The sequence below is a fragment of the Peromyscus maniculatus genome, chromosome 7 (assembly GCF_049852395.1).
Source record: "Peromyscus maniculatus bairdii isolate BWxNUB_F1_BW_parent chromosome 7, HU_Pman_BW_mat_3.1, whole genome shotgun sequence".
In the NCBI taxonomy this organism is placed as follows: Eukaryota; Metazoa; Chordata; class Mammalia; order Rodentia; family Cricetidae; genus Peromyscus; species Peromyscus maniculatus.
Genome location: NC_134858.1, coordinates 106,770,936 through 106,793,603, shown reverse-complemented (window position 1 = coordinate 106,793,603; position 22,668 = coordinate 106,770,936). Strand labels below are relative to the sequence as shown.

At 45.6% G+C, this 22,668-nt stretch overlaps 1 protein-coding gene across 1 annotated transcript; it reads right to left on the bottom strand.

The window, feature by feature from the left end:
* Positions 1-1,590: 1,590 nt before the first annotated feature.
* Positions 1,591-22,441, bottom strand: Slc25a20 (solute carrier family 25 member 20). Its single transcript, XM_006978300.4, has 9 exons — positions 22,149-22,441; positions 16,818-16,910; positions 12,542-12,669; positions 8,552-8,642; positions 6,337-6,454; positions 4,226-4,298; positions 3,761-3,870; positions 3,092-3,216; positions 1,591-2,408 (listed from the first exon to the last, which is right to left on the bottom strand). Exons 1-9 carry the CDS (start codon positions 22,251-22,253, stop codon positions 2,346-2,348), a joined length of 906 nt encoding a protein of 301 aa, XP_006978362.1. The 5' UTR covers positions 22,254-22,441; the 3' UTR covers positions 1,591-2,345.
* Positions 22,442-22,668: the final 227 nt, after the last annotated feature.

Here is a 22,668-nt window from a genome sequence, read left to right as displayed (position 1 = left end):
AATGCTCATTCACACAAATGCATTTGTGAACACACACAGACAAAATGTTATTTTTAGCCAGGTAAGAGATACATACCTATAATCCCAGCATTTAGGAGGATCAGGAATTCAAGGTTATCCTCAGTTACATAATGAGTTTGATGCCAGCCTGGGCTACATGACAGACATCCTGTTTCAAAAAGAAAAATAAAAAACAGGCTGGGCAGTGGTGGCGCACACCTTTAATCCCAGAACTTGGGAGGCAGAGCCAGGCGGATCTCTGTTTTAGGCCAGCCTGGTCTACAGAGCGAGAGTTCTAGGACAGGCTCCAAAGCTACACAGAGAAACTCTGTCTCAGAAAAAAACAAAAAACAAAACAAACAAACAAACAACACAAAACGGGTGGGGGTGGGGCTGAAGGGCTGGTTTATTGGTTAAGAGCATTTATTCTCTTCCAGGAGAACCTGAGTTTGATTCCCAGCACCCACACCAGACAGCTGTGACTCCAGCTCCAGGAAATCTGATGCCTCTGGATTCATGTACCTGTACTCATGTTCACATACCCACACGCAAACACACACACACATATACACGTAATTAAAAATCTTTCAAAAAGATTTCTTTTAAAAAGTAAAAATTTTATTTTTGACTAAGGATATAGCAAAGTAAAGTGCCTGCCTAGCATGCATAAAGTCCAGGGTTCAGTCCCCAGCACGCCATAAACTGATTGTGGTGATGCACACTTGTAATCTCAGTACCTGTGAGGGAAGGTAGAAGGATCAGAAGTTCAAGGTCATCCTCCTCAGCTACTCAGAGAATCCAAGGCCAGGCTGGAATATATAAGACCCTGTCTCAAACAAACAAATAAGTTACCCTCTGAGCCATCTCGCTGGCCCCCTTACTTGGCCATAATTGTCATGTGATCATTCAGAAATATTCTTCAAATACAGCTTCCTTCCTTGAACTCCCTAATGTCAGCTTCCTGCAAGGTTAGCTACACACTCTTAACTCCCAAGTGAGGTGTGCCTGTCCCTCTCATGCTCAGAGTGATCGTTCTAAAACCAAAGTCCCAAGGATCTCTTGAGGGTTTGGACAAGGAAGGAAGTACCAGTGGACCTAAGTGTTCTGGCCAGGCAGGACAGTGCCAGAAGAGGCAGGCTCCCTTTAGCAAGCTCTCCCATCCACTAAGACAAGGACCAAGCAGCTTAGGGCTCCCCATTCCAACTTGCTCTGGCTACATCAGACCACACAGGCACCCCAAACTCAAACTGCTTTTGTATTTTTTGAACAACTGACTTTCCATTTATAAACACAGAGAGCCAGAAAGGAAAGTGAACGAAAGGATGGATTACAAGCCAGGTTTCAGGGTGGCCTGCCTGCCAGACCAAGGGCTATATGAACAATTACCAATGAAGTTTCCAGCCCTACCCATCCTCCCTGGAATATCAAGGGAACCAGAGAAGTCCAGGCCAGCCAGAACTTCCTCCTTGCCTGCTGGAGGCTCCACCTATGGCTCCCAGGAACAGACACTGATTCCTGACAGCCTCCAGAGGCACGGCCAACCCTGCTGAAGTGTCCCTGAACCACAACATAAAGTATCACACAATACAAAAAATTAGAAACAATATTTATTGTTTCCTGTTAAAATTGGGTGCTCTCACGGAGAAAGAATGTGCAAAAAGAGCCTTCCTACGTTATGGCTTTCACTTACCCAGGAGGCTGGGGCTATCTTCACTTGAGTAGGAGAGAAAATTCTCCATCATCTCGTGGGAATTTAGACAATTCTCATTTATTTATTTTTTTATTTTCTTGTGTAAAAATATTAAGCAATAGTTAATAGGTGATCTGTTCTTAGGTTTATCTACCTAGTCCATTTATTTGGTAGACAGATGTGGGCTTCACGTCCTTATACATCCCTATGTGCAGGCAAGGAATAGATGGCACCATAGAAATCTGTTGGGTTTCCCTGGCTAGCGACTGAAGATCCCAGCTCCTAGTTTAGCTGGTTGAAAATAGGCAAGGGGCCTCTAGAGAGCCAGCTATCAGTTCCTCAGCGAGGAGTATTTTGAGTGCAGTAGGGCCATCAGTCAACCAGTAGGTGGCAATTTGGCCAAAGGTAGTAAGTCTATAAACTATTTATTCCATCTCCAATTCTCTGGAAATATTCTAAATTCAAGTTTCAAAATGGCATACCAAGTTCTACAAGGTAGAGGATATCATTAAGGCAATAGTTTTACCATCATAGCCATGTCCGGAGCTCTGATTCCACCATCTCCCTCCCCTCACCCTTCAGGACTACCTAGTCCTGCCCACTGCTTCTCAGCAACAGTTGTCCAGCATCCAGAAGTCTTGAGCAGTCCTCAGCCTCAAATGTTGGGGGCAATCCAATTAAGGAACTTCATGGCAATTTCAAAGCCAAGGAAACAGGCCTAAGAAGAGGTTGGGTGGAGAAGAAAAAACAGCAAGCGAAGATGACTATTTGTAGCTCCCACCTCCTGCACCATGCTTGGTTAGCCCTGGCAATAGCAGAGCCCCTTCCCGACCTAACCCCCTTCCCACCCATATTAAGGGAGCAAATTAACTGAGTTTGGTAAGGAACATCTGTCCACCCAATACTCCAGAGGCTAAGTCAGAGAGATCTCAAGTTTGAAACCAACTTGGACTACACAGTAGCACCCTGTCAAAAGAAGAAAGAAGAGATAGGGAAAGGGGAGAAGAGAGGAGAAAAAGGAAGTTATAGTCACTTACTAAAATGTGCATGGCCAAGGATGGGTGTGGTGACACACCTGTACAATCTTAGCACTTTTACTGGGAGTTTGAAGGCAGCCTGGGCTACCTATAGAGAATTTGTTTTTAAAAACATTGGGGGAATGGAGGAGAAGGATGGGGAGAGAAGGAAGAGAAGAAAAAAAGAAAATACATGTCTAGCAACCACCCCTTCTGATAACCAGATCAAGAAATTCAAACCTCTGATTTAAAGAGCTCCAAAGGCAAGATTGGCAGCTACAGGAAAGCAAGTGGATGAGGAAGCTTTGGCGATCCCCAGAGCAAGCAAAAGCCAGTTCCTTGCACTGAGTCCAGAAGGAAAACTCAGCCCTTAGCAGATACTCACTGCATTGGCTGGGAAGGCTCGTATCATTACTGCATTGAACCCTTTGTACAAGGATGTGACTCCTTCATCCCGGATCAGCTCTCTCAGCACATCTCTGAAACCGTTTGGATATTTTCCAGGAGGTGCTGTAGGGAAGAACCCAACTTTTTAAGCTCCAGGAAGTTTTGTGACCTGACCACAGCAACCCACACGGGGACAGTCTAATAATTAAATGTCGGGTCGGAGTTAGCGCCAGGGCAAGGGCCTTGAAGGCCATCTAGAAGCAGCTACAGCCCAGCTGACATGGGGGCAAAGACAGGCATGTCTGGGTTCCTGGTGCCAAGGGAGTGAAAAACTGAGGGAGGGAGGATAGACTCTTGTTTTGTGTTTAGACTGACGAGAAAGAAATCCTAGCGTTTCTATAAGATTCTGCCATGAAAAAGAGAGAAGACAGTCTCAGTCTTCAGACCTGAGCACTCACCAGGTACGGTGGTGCACCCCTGCTTACACTCCCAGCACTTGAGAGGTAGATGCAGGAGGAACAAGAATTCAAGATCAGCCTTAGTTATATAGCAAGTTAGAGGCCAGCCTGGGCTACATGAGACCCATTCTCAAACAACAAAAACAAAACCCCTGCACCCCAGGGTAGTCAATGCCAGAGCCCGCTCCCTTCAGATCCACACCACTCACCAGTCTGGAATCGAGATTTGAGCACATCGGGGGGGATGGCCACAACCCAGTTGAAGATCCCCGCAAAGCCTCCAGCCACCAGGATCCGGGGCACACTGAGGTCACTGACACTGCAGAACACCACAGTCCCCATCAGACACAACCTTGGCAGTGATGCTCAGACCAGTTCCTCCACCATACTCAGGGAAGAAGGCACTGAAAGCGCTTCAGCCTTGGGGAGGAGGGTCAAGGTCCATGACCTGGCAGCTGCCACTTTGTTGGAGGAGGTTCTGTGCATTATTTAAAACGCCCTCCACTGAGGGAGGCACAGAGTAAAGGATGTTAGCTGCACCCCAGCAGCTACTAAAGGCAACTAACTACATGGAGCTAAGAACAAGTATCTTGTCTGCTTCAGACCCACTTATGGGAGGAGACAACCTACCCAGAAGTGGGAAAATGGCTTCTACATTCTAATGTTCTTTTCACCTCTTTCCCTCTGGAGTGAAGAGATCTTTAAGCCATTCATATGTCATGAAATACATCCCACTGGCTGGAACATCTGTGAGTGGCAAGAAAAAGATGAATTAAAAAATCAATAAAATCTCCACAGATTGGCACTAGAATATTCAGAGATTGCTGAGTTCTTTTTAAAAACAATATTTTTTTTTTTTTTTTTTTTTTTTTTTTTTTTTTTAATTTTTTTTTTTTTGGTTTTTCGAGACAGGGTTTCTCTGTGTAGCTTTGCGCCTTTCCTGGGACTCACTTGGTAGTCCAGGCTGGCCTCGAACTCACAGAGATCCACCTGGCTCTGCCTCCCGAGTGCTGGGATTAAAGGCGTGCGCCACCACCGCCCGGCTTGTTTTGTTTTTTTAAGATAAAGTTTCTCTGTATAGCCCTGGCTGTCCTGGAACTTGATCTGTAGACAAGGCTAGCCTTAAACTCCCAGAGATCCCCTACATCTGCCTTCCAAGTGCTGGGATTAAAGGTGTGAGCTATCATGGCCCAGCTAATTTTTTCTGAGGTTAAAATTGGATCATTTCCCCTTTTCTCCCTCTAACCCCCCCCATGTACCACCCCCTTGCTGTCTTTCAAATTCATGACCACTTTTTCTTTGTTTTTTATATATACACATACACACATACACATACTATATAAATATATTTATACTACATAAATATATACATTTATGTTAAATATATACTATACATACTATATATGAATATATACACACATATATATAGTATAAATGCATAAGTCCAGCCTTCTTGGTCTGTATAATGTTACTTGTATGCATATATCTTCAGGGCTGACCAATTAGATGTTCTTCTCTGGGAAAGATCCTGAGAAGTTCTTCAGCAGCTACATCCTTTTTTTTGTTTGTTTTTTTTTGAGACAGAGTTTCTCTGTGTAGTCCTGGCTGTTGTGAAACTCTCTGTAGACCAGCCTGGCCTTGAACTCAGCAATCTGCCTGCTACCCTCTCCCAAGTGCTGGGATTAATTTAAAGGTGTGCTCTACCACCACCCAGCTCATCCTTTTTACTTTTAATTTTTTTACCTTTATTTTTTTATTTTATGGGCTAGAGATATGGCTCAGTCATTAAAGGCTAGGCTCACAACCAAAAGGATTTGTTTATTTTACTTTATGTGTATGAGAATTTTGTCTGCTTGTATGTCTGTGCACCATATGTGTGCAATGCCCAGAGAGGCCAGAAGAGGGCAACAGATCCTCTAGAACTGGAGTTACAGATAGTGGTGAGCTGTGATGTGAGTGCTGGAAACTGAACCTGAGTACTTTAGCAAAGTAGCCAGTGCTCTTAACCACTAAGCCATCTCTCCAGCTCCTACATCTTTTGTTTGTTTGTTTGTTTTTGTTTTTTTGAAACAGGGTTTCTCTGTGTAACCTTGGCTGTCCTGGAACTCACTTTGTAGACCAGACCAGCCTGGAACTCAAGACATTCTCCTGCCTGTCTCCCAGAGTGGTGGGATTAAAGGTGTGCTCTACCATGCCAGATACATCCTATTTTAAATAATCACCCTGCAGCTATCCGATGCTGCTGAGAGTCAAGCACTAGTGAGTGTAAACCAACACGATCTAATGCATCTTCCCCGTCCCTGTAGGTGGTTGTCACAATACACCAACTCTAAGCAGTTACAATTACATCTAATTGTCTGGCCTTCCTTTAAGCTGCCATCTCAGGGTAAGACTGTCTCTTCCTCAGGAACCCTGCCTGTCAAAACCAAGAGGAGGGCTGGGAGTGTAGCTCAATGGTAAAGCACTGCCTAGCCTGCACAAGCCCCAAAGAGATTCCCACTATTCCTGTCTTTCTTTTTCCCCTTCTCATCCCTTCAGCCATGATTTCTAACTAGTAGCCACTGCCTTCCCATGTCACGACTCCACCCCTGAAGACACTGAGGAAGGATAAACCTCTCCATCCTTCTCTGTGTCCACGCTGGGTGAGAGTACCCATAAGCAGGACACACACTACAGGTTTGTAAGGGCATGTGTCAACACTGATCTATGGTCCAGGTAAGCGCCTCTGTGAGGTCTCATCCCCTGACCTTCCCAGGTGACCTAGGTGTGGTACTTCGGAGTTTACCTCGCAGGAGGGTAAGCATAGTCCCTTTGTAGAAGCCACGGATCCCATACTCCTGATAGAGCTTCTTTGCACAGTCCAAGGTACCATTGTATTTGTTTTCCCCTGTAGAAACCTGAATCTGGGAGGGATGGAAGGTCATCAAGTCAAAACAGCAATTGATAGACCCAGCAGGTTTGGGGTTCCCTGGCCAGCCGCCTAACTTAACCATTGAGCCTCAGGCTAGTGAGAGACCTTGTCTCAAAAGACAAGGTGGCTAGGTGGAGCCTTAGAGACAACACCTGTAGCCGAGGCCTGGCCTCCACATGCTCACGTAGATACGTACCTGCTCATAAAAAGACAATAAATGCCAACAAGATGCCAGGGGTGTTAGAACTCTGACAAAGATTTATAAAGCAGCCATGATGAAAATCGTTTAATGAAAACATTTTGAGTATGCTTGAAACATAAAAATAGCCACAGCAAAGAAATGGATAGTTTTAGCGGAGAAATTAGAATATACAAAGAAGAAACAAACAAAATTTCAAAGTGAAAAATCAAACTGAAACAAAAGACTCGGTGGTGACCTCTCTCAACAGCAGCTAAGAAGAAAGGGGCACCATCTCTTGAAGAGAAAAGAGGCTGGCCAGTGAGCTGGCTCAGGGGGCGAGGCAGTGCTGTACAGGCCTGGGACACGCGTGAAGGCGGGATGGAGAGGGCCGACCCCAGAGTTGTCTCTGACAGTCCCATATGCACTGTGGCTGTGTTCCCCATCCCAGGAACAGGAAAGTCATTTTAAGTTTTCTTTAAAAATAAGTTTGTTTGTTTGTTTGTTTAAACCAAGCATGATGGTGCGTGCCTGTAATCCCAGTGGCGGGGAGGAAGAGACAGGAGGACCAGGAGTTCAAGGCTACTATTCTCTACATAGTAAACATGAGGCTAACTTGGGCTACATGAGACTCTGTTTCAAAAACAAACAAACAAAACTCAATAAAACCCAAAGCAAAACAAACATAACTAAAACAATATAGTAAGTGAATGAAATGTCACATGATGCATCCGTTCAGCCCTACCTGCCCTTATCAACAGCACTTCAGAAACTGAAAGGTCGTTCTTGGGGGACTAAACCTTGGACTTTGCATATGCTAAGCAGATACTCTACCACTGAGCCATATCATCTCTCATCAGAGGCAGAAGGGAGGCTGCTCCTGCCCAAGATGCTGTGTGTCTCCATTTACTGCCAGAAATCCAGGGGAAGTCCAGTAAATGCCTTTCTATATTGTTTCTGTGGGGTTTATACTTTTTTATTTTGAGAGAGGGTTTCTATGTAGCCTTGGCTGTCCAGGAACTCTATGTAGATCAGGCTGGACTTGAACTGTCTGCCTCTTCTTCCCAGTGCTGGGATTAAAGGCCTGCGCCACCATGCCTGGCTCATTCTATAATTTTTTAATTTCAAGAACTTCTGAATTTCAGGACTCATGTTTGCAATCCCAGCACTCTGGAAGTACAGGCGGTGTGATCTGATGCTCAAGGCCACCCTCAGGTATACAGCCAATTTGAGGGCACCTGTGTTCTTTCTAGTTCACGGTTATTATAAATAACCAAGCACACACACATTTGCATACAAAGATTTAAGTGTTTATTTCTTTGAGCTCAATGCCCAGGACTATACAGTTGCTAGGTTGTATAGTAGTTAAATCCGTAGCTGTTGCTTGTTTGGATTTTTGTTTTTGTTTTCATTTTAGCTTTTGGTTCTTTGATACAGAGTATCCTGAGGTAGCCTGGGCTGGACTATAACTCTCTCTATAGCCCAGGATAACAATAAACTTGTAGCAAGCCTCCTGCTTCAGCCTCCTGAGTGCTGGGATTATAGTTCTGTGCCACAGCACATGCACATATGCTCCTCCTGCCTCCTCTCCAGCACGCGCCTCCTGGAAGGCACCCCAGCAGCTGGTGTCTAGTTCTTGGTTCTTCCAGGTTTCTGAAAGCCTTGTTTTGCCCAACTGTTCTAAAGCTCTCACAGAGGGTTAAAGTACATAAATACAAATCCAGGCATAGCAGAACATGCCCAAGACTTCAACACTTGCCAAGGATAGGAAGACTGAGGCAGGAGGATCATGAGTTTGAGGCCAGCCTGTGCCACACAGCAAGACTGTGACTCAAAACAACAAACCCACAAAAATACTAATGCACATGCAGAACTGCGCGCTGGCGTCCTCCTCACAGACCACACCCTTACCTGCAGTAAGCATTTGATCCTCTCTCCAGGGGTCATGATTCCTGTGGTGAACACACCAGATAACATCCCAGCTGCAAACACCTGCGGGTAGCTGCATTGAACAAAACCAGAAACAACCACCTGTGGTTATCCATCGAGGCTAAGGTGATCCCAGCAGAGAGAACGTGGACTGGGGCGAAGCACGGCCACAAGTACACCAGGTTCTTCACAAAGACCAGTTTCCTGGTCAATTCTAACGTCAAATTTACCAGAGCAAGGGGCCCGACGTCAAGAACAGGAGACCCTTGGTACCCACACATAATAGGCACATACTCAGAATCCCCTCCTCCTAGAGAAAAGCTTTACATTGAGCTCTGGTTTCCACCATGAGCCTGCTGTGCTCAGTAACTCTGGACAAGTTACCAGGTCTCTGCAAGCCTTGATTTCCTAGCTGTAAAATACTGGGTTGCTATGGGGCAAAGAGAGCCTCTAACCTGAGATCTAAACCCCAGTGGACCCCAGTTCCCCTCCAATATCACATACCCTGGGCCACTAAGGGCCTAGAACATGAAGCCAAGACTCAAGCAGAAAAGCTTCAAGGTCAGGAGAATGGTTGTGGCCATCCCGCAGGCTGAGAGACAGCCAAGTGCTCTGGTTTCAGTACTGTTGCTGTGATAAAATACCCTGAGCAAAGCAACCTAAGGGAAGATGAGGTTGGTCTCACAATACCCATGGTCACAACCCATCATTTGGGGGCCATGAGGCAGGAAGTCAAGCAGCTAATTATACCACATTACAGTCAAGGACAGAGGGGAACAAATGCACTCATGCCGCCGCTTTTAGCTTCTCTAGTCTTCAGTCTTATATGGTTTAGAGCCCCTGCTTAGAGAATGACGCCACTCACAATGGGCTAACTCTTTCTACATCAATCAACAATAAGACATGCCCACAAACCAACCAGATAAGGACAATTACCACAATTGGAATTCTCTTCACAGGTGACTCTAAGTTGTGGCAAAATGATATTTAAAATAACCTTCAAAAATAAATTAATTAATTAAAAAAAAAAAAAAAAAACAACCTTCAGCTAAGCAGTGGTGGCACATGCCTTTAATCCCAGCACTCAGGAGGCAGAGGCAGACAGAGCTCTGTGACTTCAAAGCCAGCCTGGTCTACAGAGTGAGTTCCAAGACAGCTAGGGCTACACAGAGAAACCCTGTCTCAGAAGACAACAACAACAACAACAACAAAAAACAGAAACAGAAACAAAAAATACCTCCCCTTCATAACAATCCAGTAATGAGGGCTGTAATGTGCTGAGAAAAGCTAAGTCAATGAAGGTACCCAGGAATGCTGGGTCCTCACTCTAACTCCTACAGAATAAAGCAGCCTGAGTATGAGAAGGAATTTGAAACTCCTAATGTCTATCACTAAAGCTGTCTGAGCCACCTCTAGCAAGGCCTTATCTTTCTAGGATTAGGTTGTCTCAAAACGAAAGAGTAAGCATAAATAAATAAAAGAGGGCTGGGCTGGGTATGACAGTGTACACCTTTAATCCTAGCACCCAGAAGGCAGAGACTGATGGATCTCTATGAATCTGAGGCTATCCTGGTCTACATAATGAGTTCCCAGCCAGCCCAAGCTGCATATGGTGAGACCCTGTCTCAAAAAAGTAAAATAAGAGTTTGAAGCCTGGTCTACAGAGCGAGTTCCAGGACAGCCAGGGCTACAGACAGAAACCCTGTCTTGAAAAACAAACAAACAAAAAAGCAAGTAAAATAAAATAAAAGGCTAGAAATACAGCTCAGTGATCCAGTGCCTGTCCAGCATGTGTGAAGTCCCAGTTTCAATCCTCAGTGCTGTCATTTTTTTTTAAATGTAAGCCTATCCAAAGAGCTGCAATCACTGTTTAATTGGCAGGCAGTTTTCCCCAGAAACAAACGCCCACTCTCTGCCTTGTAGGCCCGCCCAGGTGGCACAGAGACTTCTTACATAGATACCTAGCTTCACAGTCCCAGGTTACACTGCTCTCCCCAGTTAGTTACATCTCAGTAACTAAATTGCTCCTATAGCACCATCAACCTCCACTCTTCCCAAGGTGCCCAACCTTAGGGACTGTTCCCAAACTAGGATCGTGTGTGCACGTAGGACGCCATGTGGACACTATGAACACCTGGCCTACTCTGCTACTCCCCACCCCCACTCCAGGAGGTATCTGTGGGTGCTGGGTTTCCATTTCAGCGCTCTGGTAAAACTCCTTTCCCTGCTAAGTGCCTGTAGGGAGGTAACGGCTGCAAGGTAGACCAAATGGTGGGATGGGGTCCTGAGTGTCTCATTCTGCTTCTAGAGGAAGGTTATTTCTCTCAGGCTGATGTGACTACATGGGAACACAGCTCATAAGCATGGCACAGCTGTGAGCTGTCACATCACACAAAGGTGTTCAGAGATGCTATGTATCCTGAGGACCTTGGTCTGCCAGCCATCCAACTGCTTCAAAACAAACCTCACATCTGGGGCCTTGACAGTCTCTACACAATGACTCCAGGAACAGAACCTCACATTACAAACACCTTATCTGCATCTTAGACCCTTACTCTGTTATAGGCTGAAGCGGGGACAGAAGACGATCATGTGACACCCTGACCTCCTCCCTTGAGCTCCCAGATGCCAAGCCTTGCCAGCTTGGGTGGTTCTTGTGTTTCCTGCAGCCTTTCCAGGGGTTGTTTCCTGTTGGGCTCAAGACTGGGGACACCTTGTCAAATCAAGCGTTTCACTCAGAAGTCCCCAGCATTCTGAGAATGCTTGGACATTAATCGTGTTTTTAAATGTTGAGGTATAATTCTCACTCAATTGTCTCCCCCCCACCCCAGATAGGCTTTCTCTGTGTAGCCTTGGTTGTCCCGAAACTCACTCTGTAGACCAGGCTGGCCTTGAACTCAAAGAGATCTGCCAGCCTCTGCCTCCTGAGTGATAGGATTAAGGGCATGTGCCACCACTGCCTGGCTCACTTGATTCTTTATACCCAAACTGGCACTAAAAATTTACTGCAAGAACATAGGGGGGCTGAAGAGATGGCTCAGTAGTTAAGAACACTGGCTGCTCTTCCAGAGGAGCCAGGTTGGACTCCCAGAACCCACAAGGCAGCTCATAAGAGTCTGAAGCATCAGTACCATGAGATCTGACACCTTCTTGGCACTGCACCCATGTGGTACACAGACATACTTGCAGGCAAAACACCCCTACACATAAAATAACAAAATATTTTTTTTTTAAATTTAAAGAATCTACAACAAGGACTGGGAATATACCTCAGTTGGGAGAATGTTTGCATGGACAAAGCCCTGGGTTCCATCCCCGGCACTGCATGAAACCAGGGGTGGTGGAGCACAACCCTAATCTAAGGACAATAGGTAGAGGCAAGAGGATCAGAAGTTCAAGGTCATCTTGGCTACACTGAGAGTCCTTTTTAAAATTAATTTTATGTGTATGAATGTTTTGCCAGTCTGTATGTATGTACAGCATGAACACACCTTGTGCCTGAGAAAGTCAGAAGGAGCTGATCCCCAGAACTGGAGTTACAGAAGTTGTGAGCCATCATGTGGGTGCTGGGAACCAAACCTAGGTATCTGCAAAAGCAACTAAGCCATCTCTCCAGCTCCTGGAACCTTCTCTTAAGCAGCTAACAGAAAGCAAGTCTCCTTCTGTCCTTAACGTGGCACGGGCGTCACCACAGCACTTGACGTGCATTTCAGCATTCAGCTCCCAACAGCAGCGTACAGTGGGGATTCACTACGGAAAAGAATCAACAACAACCTGGCAAAGAGGCAGGGAAGGCTCTTTCCTTCTGTTACCCTTTCAGTTCACAGAACAAAGGAAACACAGGTTCTTCCTTCACTCAGAATGCCTACAAGTCAACCCTGGGACCCAGAGGACAGTGTAGTGGTGAAGACTTTCCCTCAGCACATATCACACCACCAAGACCAGCACTGAGTGCCGCCTGCGAGTACTTACTTAAGTATATCCTCTGGAGATTTCTGCTGTAGTCTCTTCCCCAAACCAAACCCAAAGAAGCACACAGCGAACATAGGGGTGACTCCAATCAAGGGTGCACCCATGCCCCGGTACAGTCCCATGACGCCCTGCAAGGAATCACAGAAACAGAGTCTGCTCCAGATACCACTACTGTATTTCAGTCCTGGGAATCAAACCAAGGGCCTAGCAAAAGCTCACCTCTGAGCTGTACCCCCAACTCTCTACCACCTCCAAAACAGCGCAGTCATATAACCTCTAACTCTAGACTTTCTTCTTCACCTTTTTCAAGCACAGAGATTTACCTAGCTCCCCCTCCCTGCATGTGTGTGTGTGTGTGTGTGTGTGTGTGTGTGTGTGTGTGTGTGTATGTTTAGGTGTACATGTGTGTGCCAGTGCACATGAGTCATGTGTAGGTCAGAAGTCATCCTTAGGTGTCAGTCCACAGGCATTCTTCACTTTTTTTTGTTTTGTTTTGTTTTTCGAGGCAGGGTCTCTCTAGGTAGTCCTGGCTGTCCTGGAGCTTGCTAAATAACCCAGGCTGGCCTTGAACTCACAAAGAGAAATACCTGCCTCCTAAATCTCTGTAAAAATCCAAAAAATATGTACCAGAGATACAGTCTGAATTTAAAACCAGCCTGGGAAATTTAGTGAAATCTTGTCTCAAGATTTTCTTTCTTTCTTTCTTTTTTTTTTGAAACAGTGTCACGCTTTGTATCCCTGGCTGGTCTGAAACTTTTTTTTTTTTTTTTTTTTTGTGGTTTTTCGAGACAGGGTTTCTCTGTGTAGCTTTGTGCCTTTCCTGGAACTCACTTGGTAGCCCAGGCTGGCCTCGAACTCACAGAGATCTGCCTGCCTCTGCCTTCCCGAATGCTGGGATTAAAGGCGTGTACCACCACCGCCCTGCCTGAAACTTCTTATGTAGACCAAGACAGCCTTGAATTAAAAGACATTAGCTTCTACCTCCCATAATGCTGAAATTAAAGTCCTGTACTACCACACCTGGACAATAAAGAATATTTTAATGGACTTGGGAGCGGAGTGGAGTGGAGTAAGCCTGGAAAGATGGTTCGTCAGCTAAGAGCCTTTTCTGACCTCTGTGGGCACCAGGCAAACATGTGATGCACATATAGACATGCAGGCAAAACACTCACTCACATGGAATAACACATCTTAAAAAGAAAAAAGTGTTGGGCATGGTGGCACATGCTTGTAATACCAGCACTCAGGAAACAGGCAAGAAGATTGAGAGTTTGAAGCCATCCTGGCCTTCAAAATAAGACTAAATCTCTCTCAAAAAGAAAAAAAAAGAAAGAAAGGAAAAAAAACAATAACAACAACAACAACAAAAGGGGGGCTGGAGAGATGGCTCAGAGGTTAAGAGCCCTGGCTGTTTTTTCAGAAGTCCTGAGTTCAATTCCCAGCAACCACGTGGTGGCTCACAACCATCTATAATGAGACCTGGTGCCCTCTTCTGGCCTGCAGGCATACATGCAGGCAGAATACTGTGTACATAACGCATAAATAAATTTTTAAGAAGATGCATTAACATATAAAATACAACAGCAAATTATGATGCAGATAGGTAGAAGCAGTGTGAACAACTGAAGGAGCTGAGAGTCCTTGCCGCTGGAGTATGTGGAAGGAACAAGGATCACCTGGCTACTCTGCCTTCCAGGGAAAAATTCAATGCCTATATAACTTTAATAAAAAAATAAAGCCAATTTGAAAACAAATACAAAAACTAAGAGTGAAGATCGCTCCTGACCGGGCAGACTGCACAGCAGGAGGGCAACACAGATCCAAGCTGAAGAGCTGGTATCAATGCAGACCCTGCTGGAACCACAGGGGGCACACACCTATTAAGACTCCGCCTGATCCCACAAAAGCCTGGCACTGCTACAGGGTGTCCGTGCATGCACCAAGGGCAAAGGACAGCGGCAATAACGGGGCCAGGACAGAGGTCTAGGAGGAAGGCGCAAGAGCAGAATGTGACAAAGTCCCGCCAAAATCTCTCCCACAGCTCTGCGTTGGGATGAGAAGGATGCCTGGTTCTTCAGGGCATCTCCCTTCCACTCCAGTGGTCTGTCAGCATCATGAAATACGACTCATGTGTGGCAACTCCAGAAGACAGAGCTACGTCTGGTACATTCAAAAACAAGGAGGTGTACAAATATGGACTAAAGAAACATACCAAACTCTGTAAAGAGTTAGGTCTTTATTGTTTTCTTTCTGGTTTCTGTTTTTTCACTCTATTTCCCAAGCTGAATTCCAATTCAATTCTGATGATCCTCCTGTCTCAGCCTCCTGGGAAATCAGGACTATAAATATATGCTACTTAGGCTTGACTTAGGAGTTGGATTTACATAAGCCCTTCCCCTCACACCCAGGATACAGTCAAAATTGTTGACCAAGAAACATGTAGACTTGGCTCTCTTCCTTAAAGGCAGAGAACTCTGGGTAGAACTGAAGTTTAGAGCCTCCACCCCAAGTATCAGATACATAAGAGGGCCCTAAGAAACAAAGGTCCAGCTTGGGTGAGAAAGCTGAGCTGCCCTTGCCTCAACACCTTCCTTCTACACTGAATCCTGCAGGAATCCTGTACTTATCTACACCAAGGATGAGCCCATCCCTTCCCAGAACCTTTATACTTCTAGGTGACACCCACTCTTCAGTTTCTACGTGTCTAATGAAGTCTACTTGGTGGATAATCACATGCAGGATGTATTTTAGTGCAATTGTCATCTTAGCAGAGAGTGAGGTAGAAGGGCTAATGGGAGCTCAAGTACAGTATGGGATGCAGCATGAGATACCATCTCAAAACATCAAAAAAAGAAGAAAGAGAGCCGGGCGGTGGTGGCGCACGCCTTTAATCCCAGCACTCGGGAGGCAGAGCCAGGCGGATCTCTGTGAGTTCGAGGCCAGCCTGGGCTACCAAGTGAGTTCCAGGAAAGGCGCAAAGCTACACAGAGAAACCCTGTCTCGAAAAACCAAAAAAAAAAAAAAAAAAAAAAAAAAGAAGAAAGGGGACCTGAGAGGTGGTCCAATGCTTTAGCGCATTCCTGAGCTCTACTCTGGAACTGGCTTTTACTGGGGAACTGGCTTTAACTCTTAGCACACACATGGTGGCTCACAAACATCCATAACTCCAGCTCCACAAGATCCCATTCCATTTCCTGAACTATATAGGCACCAGGCACATACATGGACATCCATACCCATAAATAATATTTTAAAAATCACATTCTATTGCCAGGCAGTGGTGGTGCATCCCTTTAATCCCAGCATTCAGGAGGCAGAGGTAGGTGGATTTCTGTGAGTTCAAGGCCAACCTAGTCTACAAAGGGAGTTACAGGACAGCCAGAGCTACACAGAGAAACCCTGTCTTGAAAAACCAAAGGAAAAAAATAAATCACATTCTATTAAAAATAGATATAATCAAATAACCCTAAAACAATTAAATATTCCTGTGTAGGAGTGTGGAGATTCTGCTGACCTCTTTTTTTCTCTAGACCTCACACACTTCTTTTTTGATTTTTTTTTTTGTAGTTGTTTTTCAGATATTTATTTTATGAGTGTTTTGTCTGAATATATGTATGTGCACATATGTGTCCCCGGTGCCCTCAGCAGTCAGAATAAGGTGTTGGGTCCGCTGGAACTGGAGTTATGAATGGTTGTGAGCCACTTTAAGAGTGCTAGGTACCAAGCCTGGATCGTCTGCACGAACAGTAAATATTCTCAAGTGCTGAATCATTTCTCTTTGTATTGTTCTTTGATACAGGAGCTCTCCATGTAGTCCAGGCTAACCTTGCATTCAGATCTTTTTATCCCAGCTTTCCAAGTGTTGAGATTATAGGCACGTGCCACCACATGGCAATATGCGAATTTCTACTTTTTTTGTTGTTGTTGTTTTTCAAGACAGGGTTTCTCTGTGCAGTTTTGGTGCCTGTCCTGGATCTCACTCTGTAGACCAGGCTGGCCTCAAACTCACAGAGATCCGCCTGGTTCTACCTCCCGAGTGTGCTGGGATTAAAGGCGTGCCCACTGCTGCCCAGCCAGAGCAAAGCATTTTATTGGCTTCATTCATCTGTATAAATGGCAGCTGGAATTATCAGGCTCCAGAGCAGATGAGGAGAATATGGCTCGGAAGCTACTGCTGTAGCCAGCAGAGTCTCACAGCTGTCTTCTTCCCCTGGGAGTAGTGCCAACCCCTGAATACAGTCCCCCGAGGAAGGGACACCCAGCACCCGAGGCACACCTCTCTAACAATAGTCTTCCGGAAACAGTCGAAGGTCCCAGAGTACATAGGTAGTTGTCCGGGCGAACTTGGTGGTTGTGTCTGCAGTCGGACCTGAAACCAGAAATTAAAATAATCACCTTCCAGAATTACCAGCAATGATCCAACTTCCCTCCTTTTCCCTCCCTTTCTCCTCCTCTTCCTCCCCCTCATTTACAGAGCTGAAGATGGAACCTAGAACCCTGTATAAAGCAACTTTCCCGCTGAGCTATGTCCTCAGCCCTTCAACCTCATTTAAGCAGGAAAATGTGGGCCTTTGTGGACATCTTCAGCATTTTCTTACTCTGATAGGTAGATTCGATTCACTATTTCATCAGTACTCATTCTATTTATTTATCTTTGGCTTTGGAGACCAGGCTCCTCATTCCTTAAAATAATAAATAAATAAATAAATAAATAAATATTTTGCTTTATGTATATGAGTGTTTTGTCTGACCACATTATACACACCACATGCATTCAGTGCCCATAGAGTCTTCCAGAACCTCGGGAACTAGTTATAGTTGTAAAACGCCACTTGGATGCTGGGAACGGAAACTGTCCTATGCAATAGCGGTAAGTGCTCTTAAGCTGAGCCAGCTCTCCATCATCTCTTTTGCAAGCACTTTTTATATTTATTCTCTGACAATTTCACACACGTATAAAATGCACCTCATGCATATAATTCATCTCCCTCCTACTTCCTCCACACACACCCACAACAAGTCCATTCTTTTTACTGCCAAATATTTCATCGGACACAAAGTTTTATATATATATATATATATATATATATATATATATATATATATATATATACATTCATCAGCCCCATGCTTAGTTTTATGTTGCACTGGGGACTGAACCCAGGGCTTCGTGCAGGCTAGGCAGACACTCTACCAGTGACTATGCTACATCCCCGAACCATTAGGCATCTTCGTGACTATTTTACAAAAAAACAACCCTGAGCCAAGCTGGGCATGGGGGCACTTAGGATGGAAGGACCAGGAGTTTGTCATCTTTGGCCACATAATGAGTCCAAGGCCAGACTGAGCTACAAGAGAATCTATCTCAAAAAGAAACAGAACTAAGGTAGACCACCCACCCCAAGTGCTCCCCCAAATACGACTCAAAAAGATTATGAGCATTAATGAGTCTTTATTTAGCCCCTTAAGACTTAGGGTAAAGTTCTATATTGTGACAGAAACAGAAACAGCTAGTACTTCTTAGTCTTTTTCCAGGATGTTTTCCCTGCTGTTCTCCAAATGCCTCTCAAGGCTGTCCTCACACCAACCTTTCCAAAAGCTCATTTTCAACATGTTCTTCCTCCACTTCTTTATAAATCTTTATTGTTGCATGTGTTAGGACCTTACATGTCCTAGTAAGGAAGGCATTCACTGGGCAGCAGGAATGACATGCAAATCTGTGGAGTTTACAGGACACAACAGTCATAATGTCCAGTGGTTATCACTGCTTTATATCCCAAGTCCCTTATGTTCACCTTCAGATTCTCCATGGTAGGCATAACCTTCCACGGCAAGCAGAGAAGAGCAGTGGGAAGAACTTCCGATGTAGGGCTGGGGATGTAGCTCAGTGGTAGAGCATTTGTCTAGCATATGTAAGGTCCTGGCTTTAATCTTTAGCACCACCAAAGTGGGGGCAGGGGTGGAGAACACAACTTCATTTGGTCAGGCAAGCCTTTAGATCCAGCACTTGGGAGGCAGAGGCAAGTAGAACTCTGAGTTCAAGGTCAGCCTGGTCTACAGAGTGAGTTCTGCTCTTAACTAGGACTACATAGAGAAACCCTGTCTTAAAAACAAACAAATCTTTATTTGGGCTGGAGAGATGATGAGATGGCTTAGTGGTTAAAAGCACATACTACTCTTGCATTGGACCAGAGTTCAATTCCCAGCACCTATATGCTAGGTGGCTACAACTACCTGTAACTCCAGCTCCGAGGAAATCTGATACCTCAGGCCTCCATGGGAACCTGCACTCATGTAAACACAAACACAAGCATACACTTGAAAAAATTTATAAAATTTTTATTTAGGTGGTCTTTTTATTTGTTTGTTTTGAGACAGGGCTTCTCTGTGCAGCCCTGGCTGTCCGAGAACTTACTCTGTAGACCAGGCTGGCCTTGAACTCAGAGATATGTCTCTGCCTCCCAAGTGCTGGTATTAAAGGCATACACCACCACCTCCTGTTTAATGTTTTTTATATAGGTTCTCACAATGTAGCCCAGGCTTGCTTCAGTTTCATTATGTATTCCTGGGTAGCCCTGAACTCATGATGATGTTCTACACAGCCATGTTAAGTGCTTGGATTATTAAGCATTAACCAATATACCTAGTGCACACATTTTGATTGATATCTTTTTGTGATTTTTGTTGTTTTGAAACAGAGTCTTAAGAAGCCCAGGCTAGTCCAAACTCAGTATGTAGCCAAAGACATAAATTTGCACTCCTAATCCCTCCTATCACCAGTTCCCAAGTGCTGGGATTATTTTTCATCTTTCTTTTGTTTGTTTTGAAACAGGGGTCTCACTATGTAACCCCAGCTGGCCTGAACTCACAATGTAGACCAGCATTTTTATTTTATTTACTTATTTTTCTGAGGTACAGTTTCATGTATCCCAAGCTGGCCTCAAATTCAATTTGCAGCAGAAGGTGCCCTTGACCTTATTCGCCCTCTGCTTCTACTCCCCAAGTGCCAAGTGCCAGTATTAAGGGGCATCCTGCTTAGGTATTACATGGTGCTGGGTATCAAAACTAAGGTTTTAATGCATGCTAGGCAAGTATTCTCTCAACTGAGCTACACTGCTACCACACTGATTTTTTTTAATGTTCTTTCTATTTATCTCATCATGACATCAGCCATCCCAACTAGTGAGGACCCAAAGGCCTCCTCAGCTGACACCACATCTTCACCCCATATCCCAGCTCACACCTGCCTTGCCTTTACTCCTGCCCCAAACTACATGCTGGAACGTAACCCCAAAATGCAGTAACAGTGTTGGGAGGTGAGACCTGCTAGAAGGTGCTTGTTCTTAGTGGATTAATGCCAACTGGAAAAAAGGCCTGCGTTTGATCCCCTGCTTTTCACCATGGCATGACACAGCACAACAGCACTCCCAGCCTCCAGAACTGTGAGGAATAGATCTCTGTCCTTTAGAAACGGCTAGCCTCCAGTGTTCCAAGACCTGAGATACCAACTTCCCCATGCCAGGTTGCACAGCCCTTCCTAGGCTTCCCATCAGAAAGCAGCCAGCTTTTCTTTTCTGTTTTTGTTTTGTCTGCTTTGTTTTTCTTTTTCTTTTTCTTTTCTTTCTTTCTTTTTTTTTTTTTTTGAGAAAGGTTTTCTCTATGTAACAGCCCTGGCTGTCCTGGAACTCGCTCTGTAGATCAGACTGGCTTCCTAGAACTCACAGAGATCTGCCTGCCTCTGCTTCCTGGGTGCTGGGATTAAAGGCTTGGGCTGCCACATCCAGCAAAAATCATCCAGTTTTTAAATACCTGCTCCAACCCTACCTTCCATAAAAAATTTCCAAGCCCCAGTTCTGAAGTGTGCTAATTCTCAGTTAACAGGACACATAGGCCATGACTCAGTTGCCTTGAGCCTCTGAAAGATCCTTCAAGAACTTGGGAGGTAGAAGGATAAGTTCAAGGTCATCTTCTTCTACACAGTGAGTTTGAGGCTGGCATAAAACACATGAGACCCTGCCTCAAAACCAAAACCAAGTCACAAAAGCACCAGCGTTTAGTTGGTGACCACCTAGCTCTCTGAGGTCAAAAGGACAGTAGTCGGCAATCTGTGGTTTTGATTTACACTAAAAGGAAAAGTCTTCTGGCATCTTCTGGCGTCAACATGCCAGTGAGCATTTTCAGTCATTTATAATTCAGTACAGAGGTCACTGGCCCTTGCTGGGAGGAACGTCAAGAACAAGAGAATCCGAGATAGGCACAACATTTACATAAGGAGACAGTAAGGATATGGGACTTTTAAAAGACTCAGGTGTGCAGACCAAGATTTCTGCCTCTGTAGAATAAGATTAGGAATAAAAGCCACACACACACACACACACACACACACACACACACACACACACAGAGCTAATTAAACGAACCATTTCCTTAGAAGCACCAACACAAGTACAGCCCTCGCTGCCTGCCAAGATCTGATTTCAAATTGCAGAACAGTATAGAATCCCCCAGGATGAGCTCTGTCTTTGGTCAGCTGCAATCTTGAACAGAAGAGGCCATCAGATAGCCTGCTGCCCAAGCCTGCCAACAGGAAGAACCCTTGGATACTGTTTTCTTTCCGAGGAACCTGATATCCTAACAAGCCCCAACACTGGCTACCACCCTCATGAGACTCATGTCTTCTCTGGGTTCCATGCCCCAGCAACACACATCCACACACACAAAAGACTCATGTCTTCTGCTCACAGGCTCATCCTGGCTGTGACCTATGATCTTCCTTCAAGTCCATGTCCAGGAATGAAGAAAAAAAAATAATAATGAGGCTTCAGGAGCTAAGTCATAGGATATAGACTTTGGTCTCCAGCAAGCAGCAAGGGGAAGAATGGAGGAGGAGAGAAAGATCCAGGAACAAGCTCTGGTGGGTTTCCTCTGTGATCAGGACTTCCTGGGCTGAAACTGGCTAGTCGCTGGGTCCACCATCGCTCCCTAGGGGGGTGACTATGCAATGAGTTATGGCGCTTAACCTGCAGTGAGTGACTGGCTGAAAATGGCCAACTGCCTCTTCAGGCAGAGAAAACTGCACAAGAGAAGGCTACAGGCACGCTGGCCTCACAGGACTGTGTCAAAGGACATCTCTGCCACCTTTGTCCTTGGTTTTTTTGGGGGAGGCTGGGTTTACAGAGATCCTGTTTCAACCTTTATAACAAAATATTAGGATTAACTGGAAACAGGTTTAGAAACAGAGTAAGTTTTTCCTTTTTAATCTCAAAAGAAATAGTGTAGGGTCAGAAAAGACAGTCAAACGAAGACCTTGAAATAGCAGCTGTCTGGCTCTTGGGACGCGAGGGACAGCCTCTGCCCACTCCTTAGAATGATTCTCGAGATTTTTTTTTTTCTTTTTGAGGTGCTGGGGGTGCTGCATGCTGAGCCTTTCGCCCTGTTAGGTTGACAGCGCTCTACTTAGAAGCTACACACCAACCCTCCGTCAACTTCCCACGAAGCATCTAACCCGCCCCACTCTTGTCCCGAGGCAGCTTCTCACTGGGGGACCCTACTTTCCGCGTCGCCTCGGGCCTGCCCCCCATTAGCCCCCAGTCCAGACTCCGCGCACCTTGACCGTGTCCAGGGGGTGCCCCACAAACACCAGGCACATGCCGCCAAAGCCGCCGGCCAGGAGGTTCTTGAGCGGACTGACGTGCTTCGGCTCGTCTGCCATGGTCAGTCTTCGGGCAGTCTACCTGGCGGCTCCCGGCGGTCTAGGTCTTGCTCCGCTGCCCCAGCTACACTACAGGTTCCGCCGACCTTTCGCCTACATTAGGGAGGGCGGGGCCTTGGGCAGGTCGGAAGGAGGGCCCAGTGGGCCCAGCATGGCTTCCGCCCGAAGTCTACTTCCGGCCGCAGCTCCCCCTTAGTGGGCGGGGCTTCCTTAATGCTGTATGGGAGGGGCTTGGGAGTGTCTGCCATGGACTTACTCCTCTGCGAAGCCTTCTTGGACTTTTTACCCCTCTGGTCCTCTGTGGTCCAATGTATCTGTGCACTCCACAGAGGTCGCACACACCCTTTTATGGGCCAGCCAGCCACTCTTTTTAGGTGCTGAACAACAGCAGAAGTACAGCACTCAGGTCCCTGTC

Excerpts from the sequence above, each read along its gene's own strand:
- Slc25a20 (XM_006978300.4), bottom strand. The coding sequence starts at position 22,253 with ATGGCAGACGAGCCGAAGCACGTCAGTCCGCTCAAGAACCTCCTGGCC. Across the intron at positions 12,670-16,817 it reads GGAAGACTATTGTTAGAGAG|GGCGTCATGGGACTGTACCG; the intron begins GTGTGCCTCGGG and ends GATTCCTTGCAG. Across the intron at positions 3,871-4,225 it reads TTCACTCCAGAGGGAAAGAG|TGTCAGTGACCTCAGTGTGC; the intron begins GTGAAAAGAACA and ends GGTGTTCTGCAG.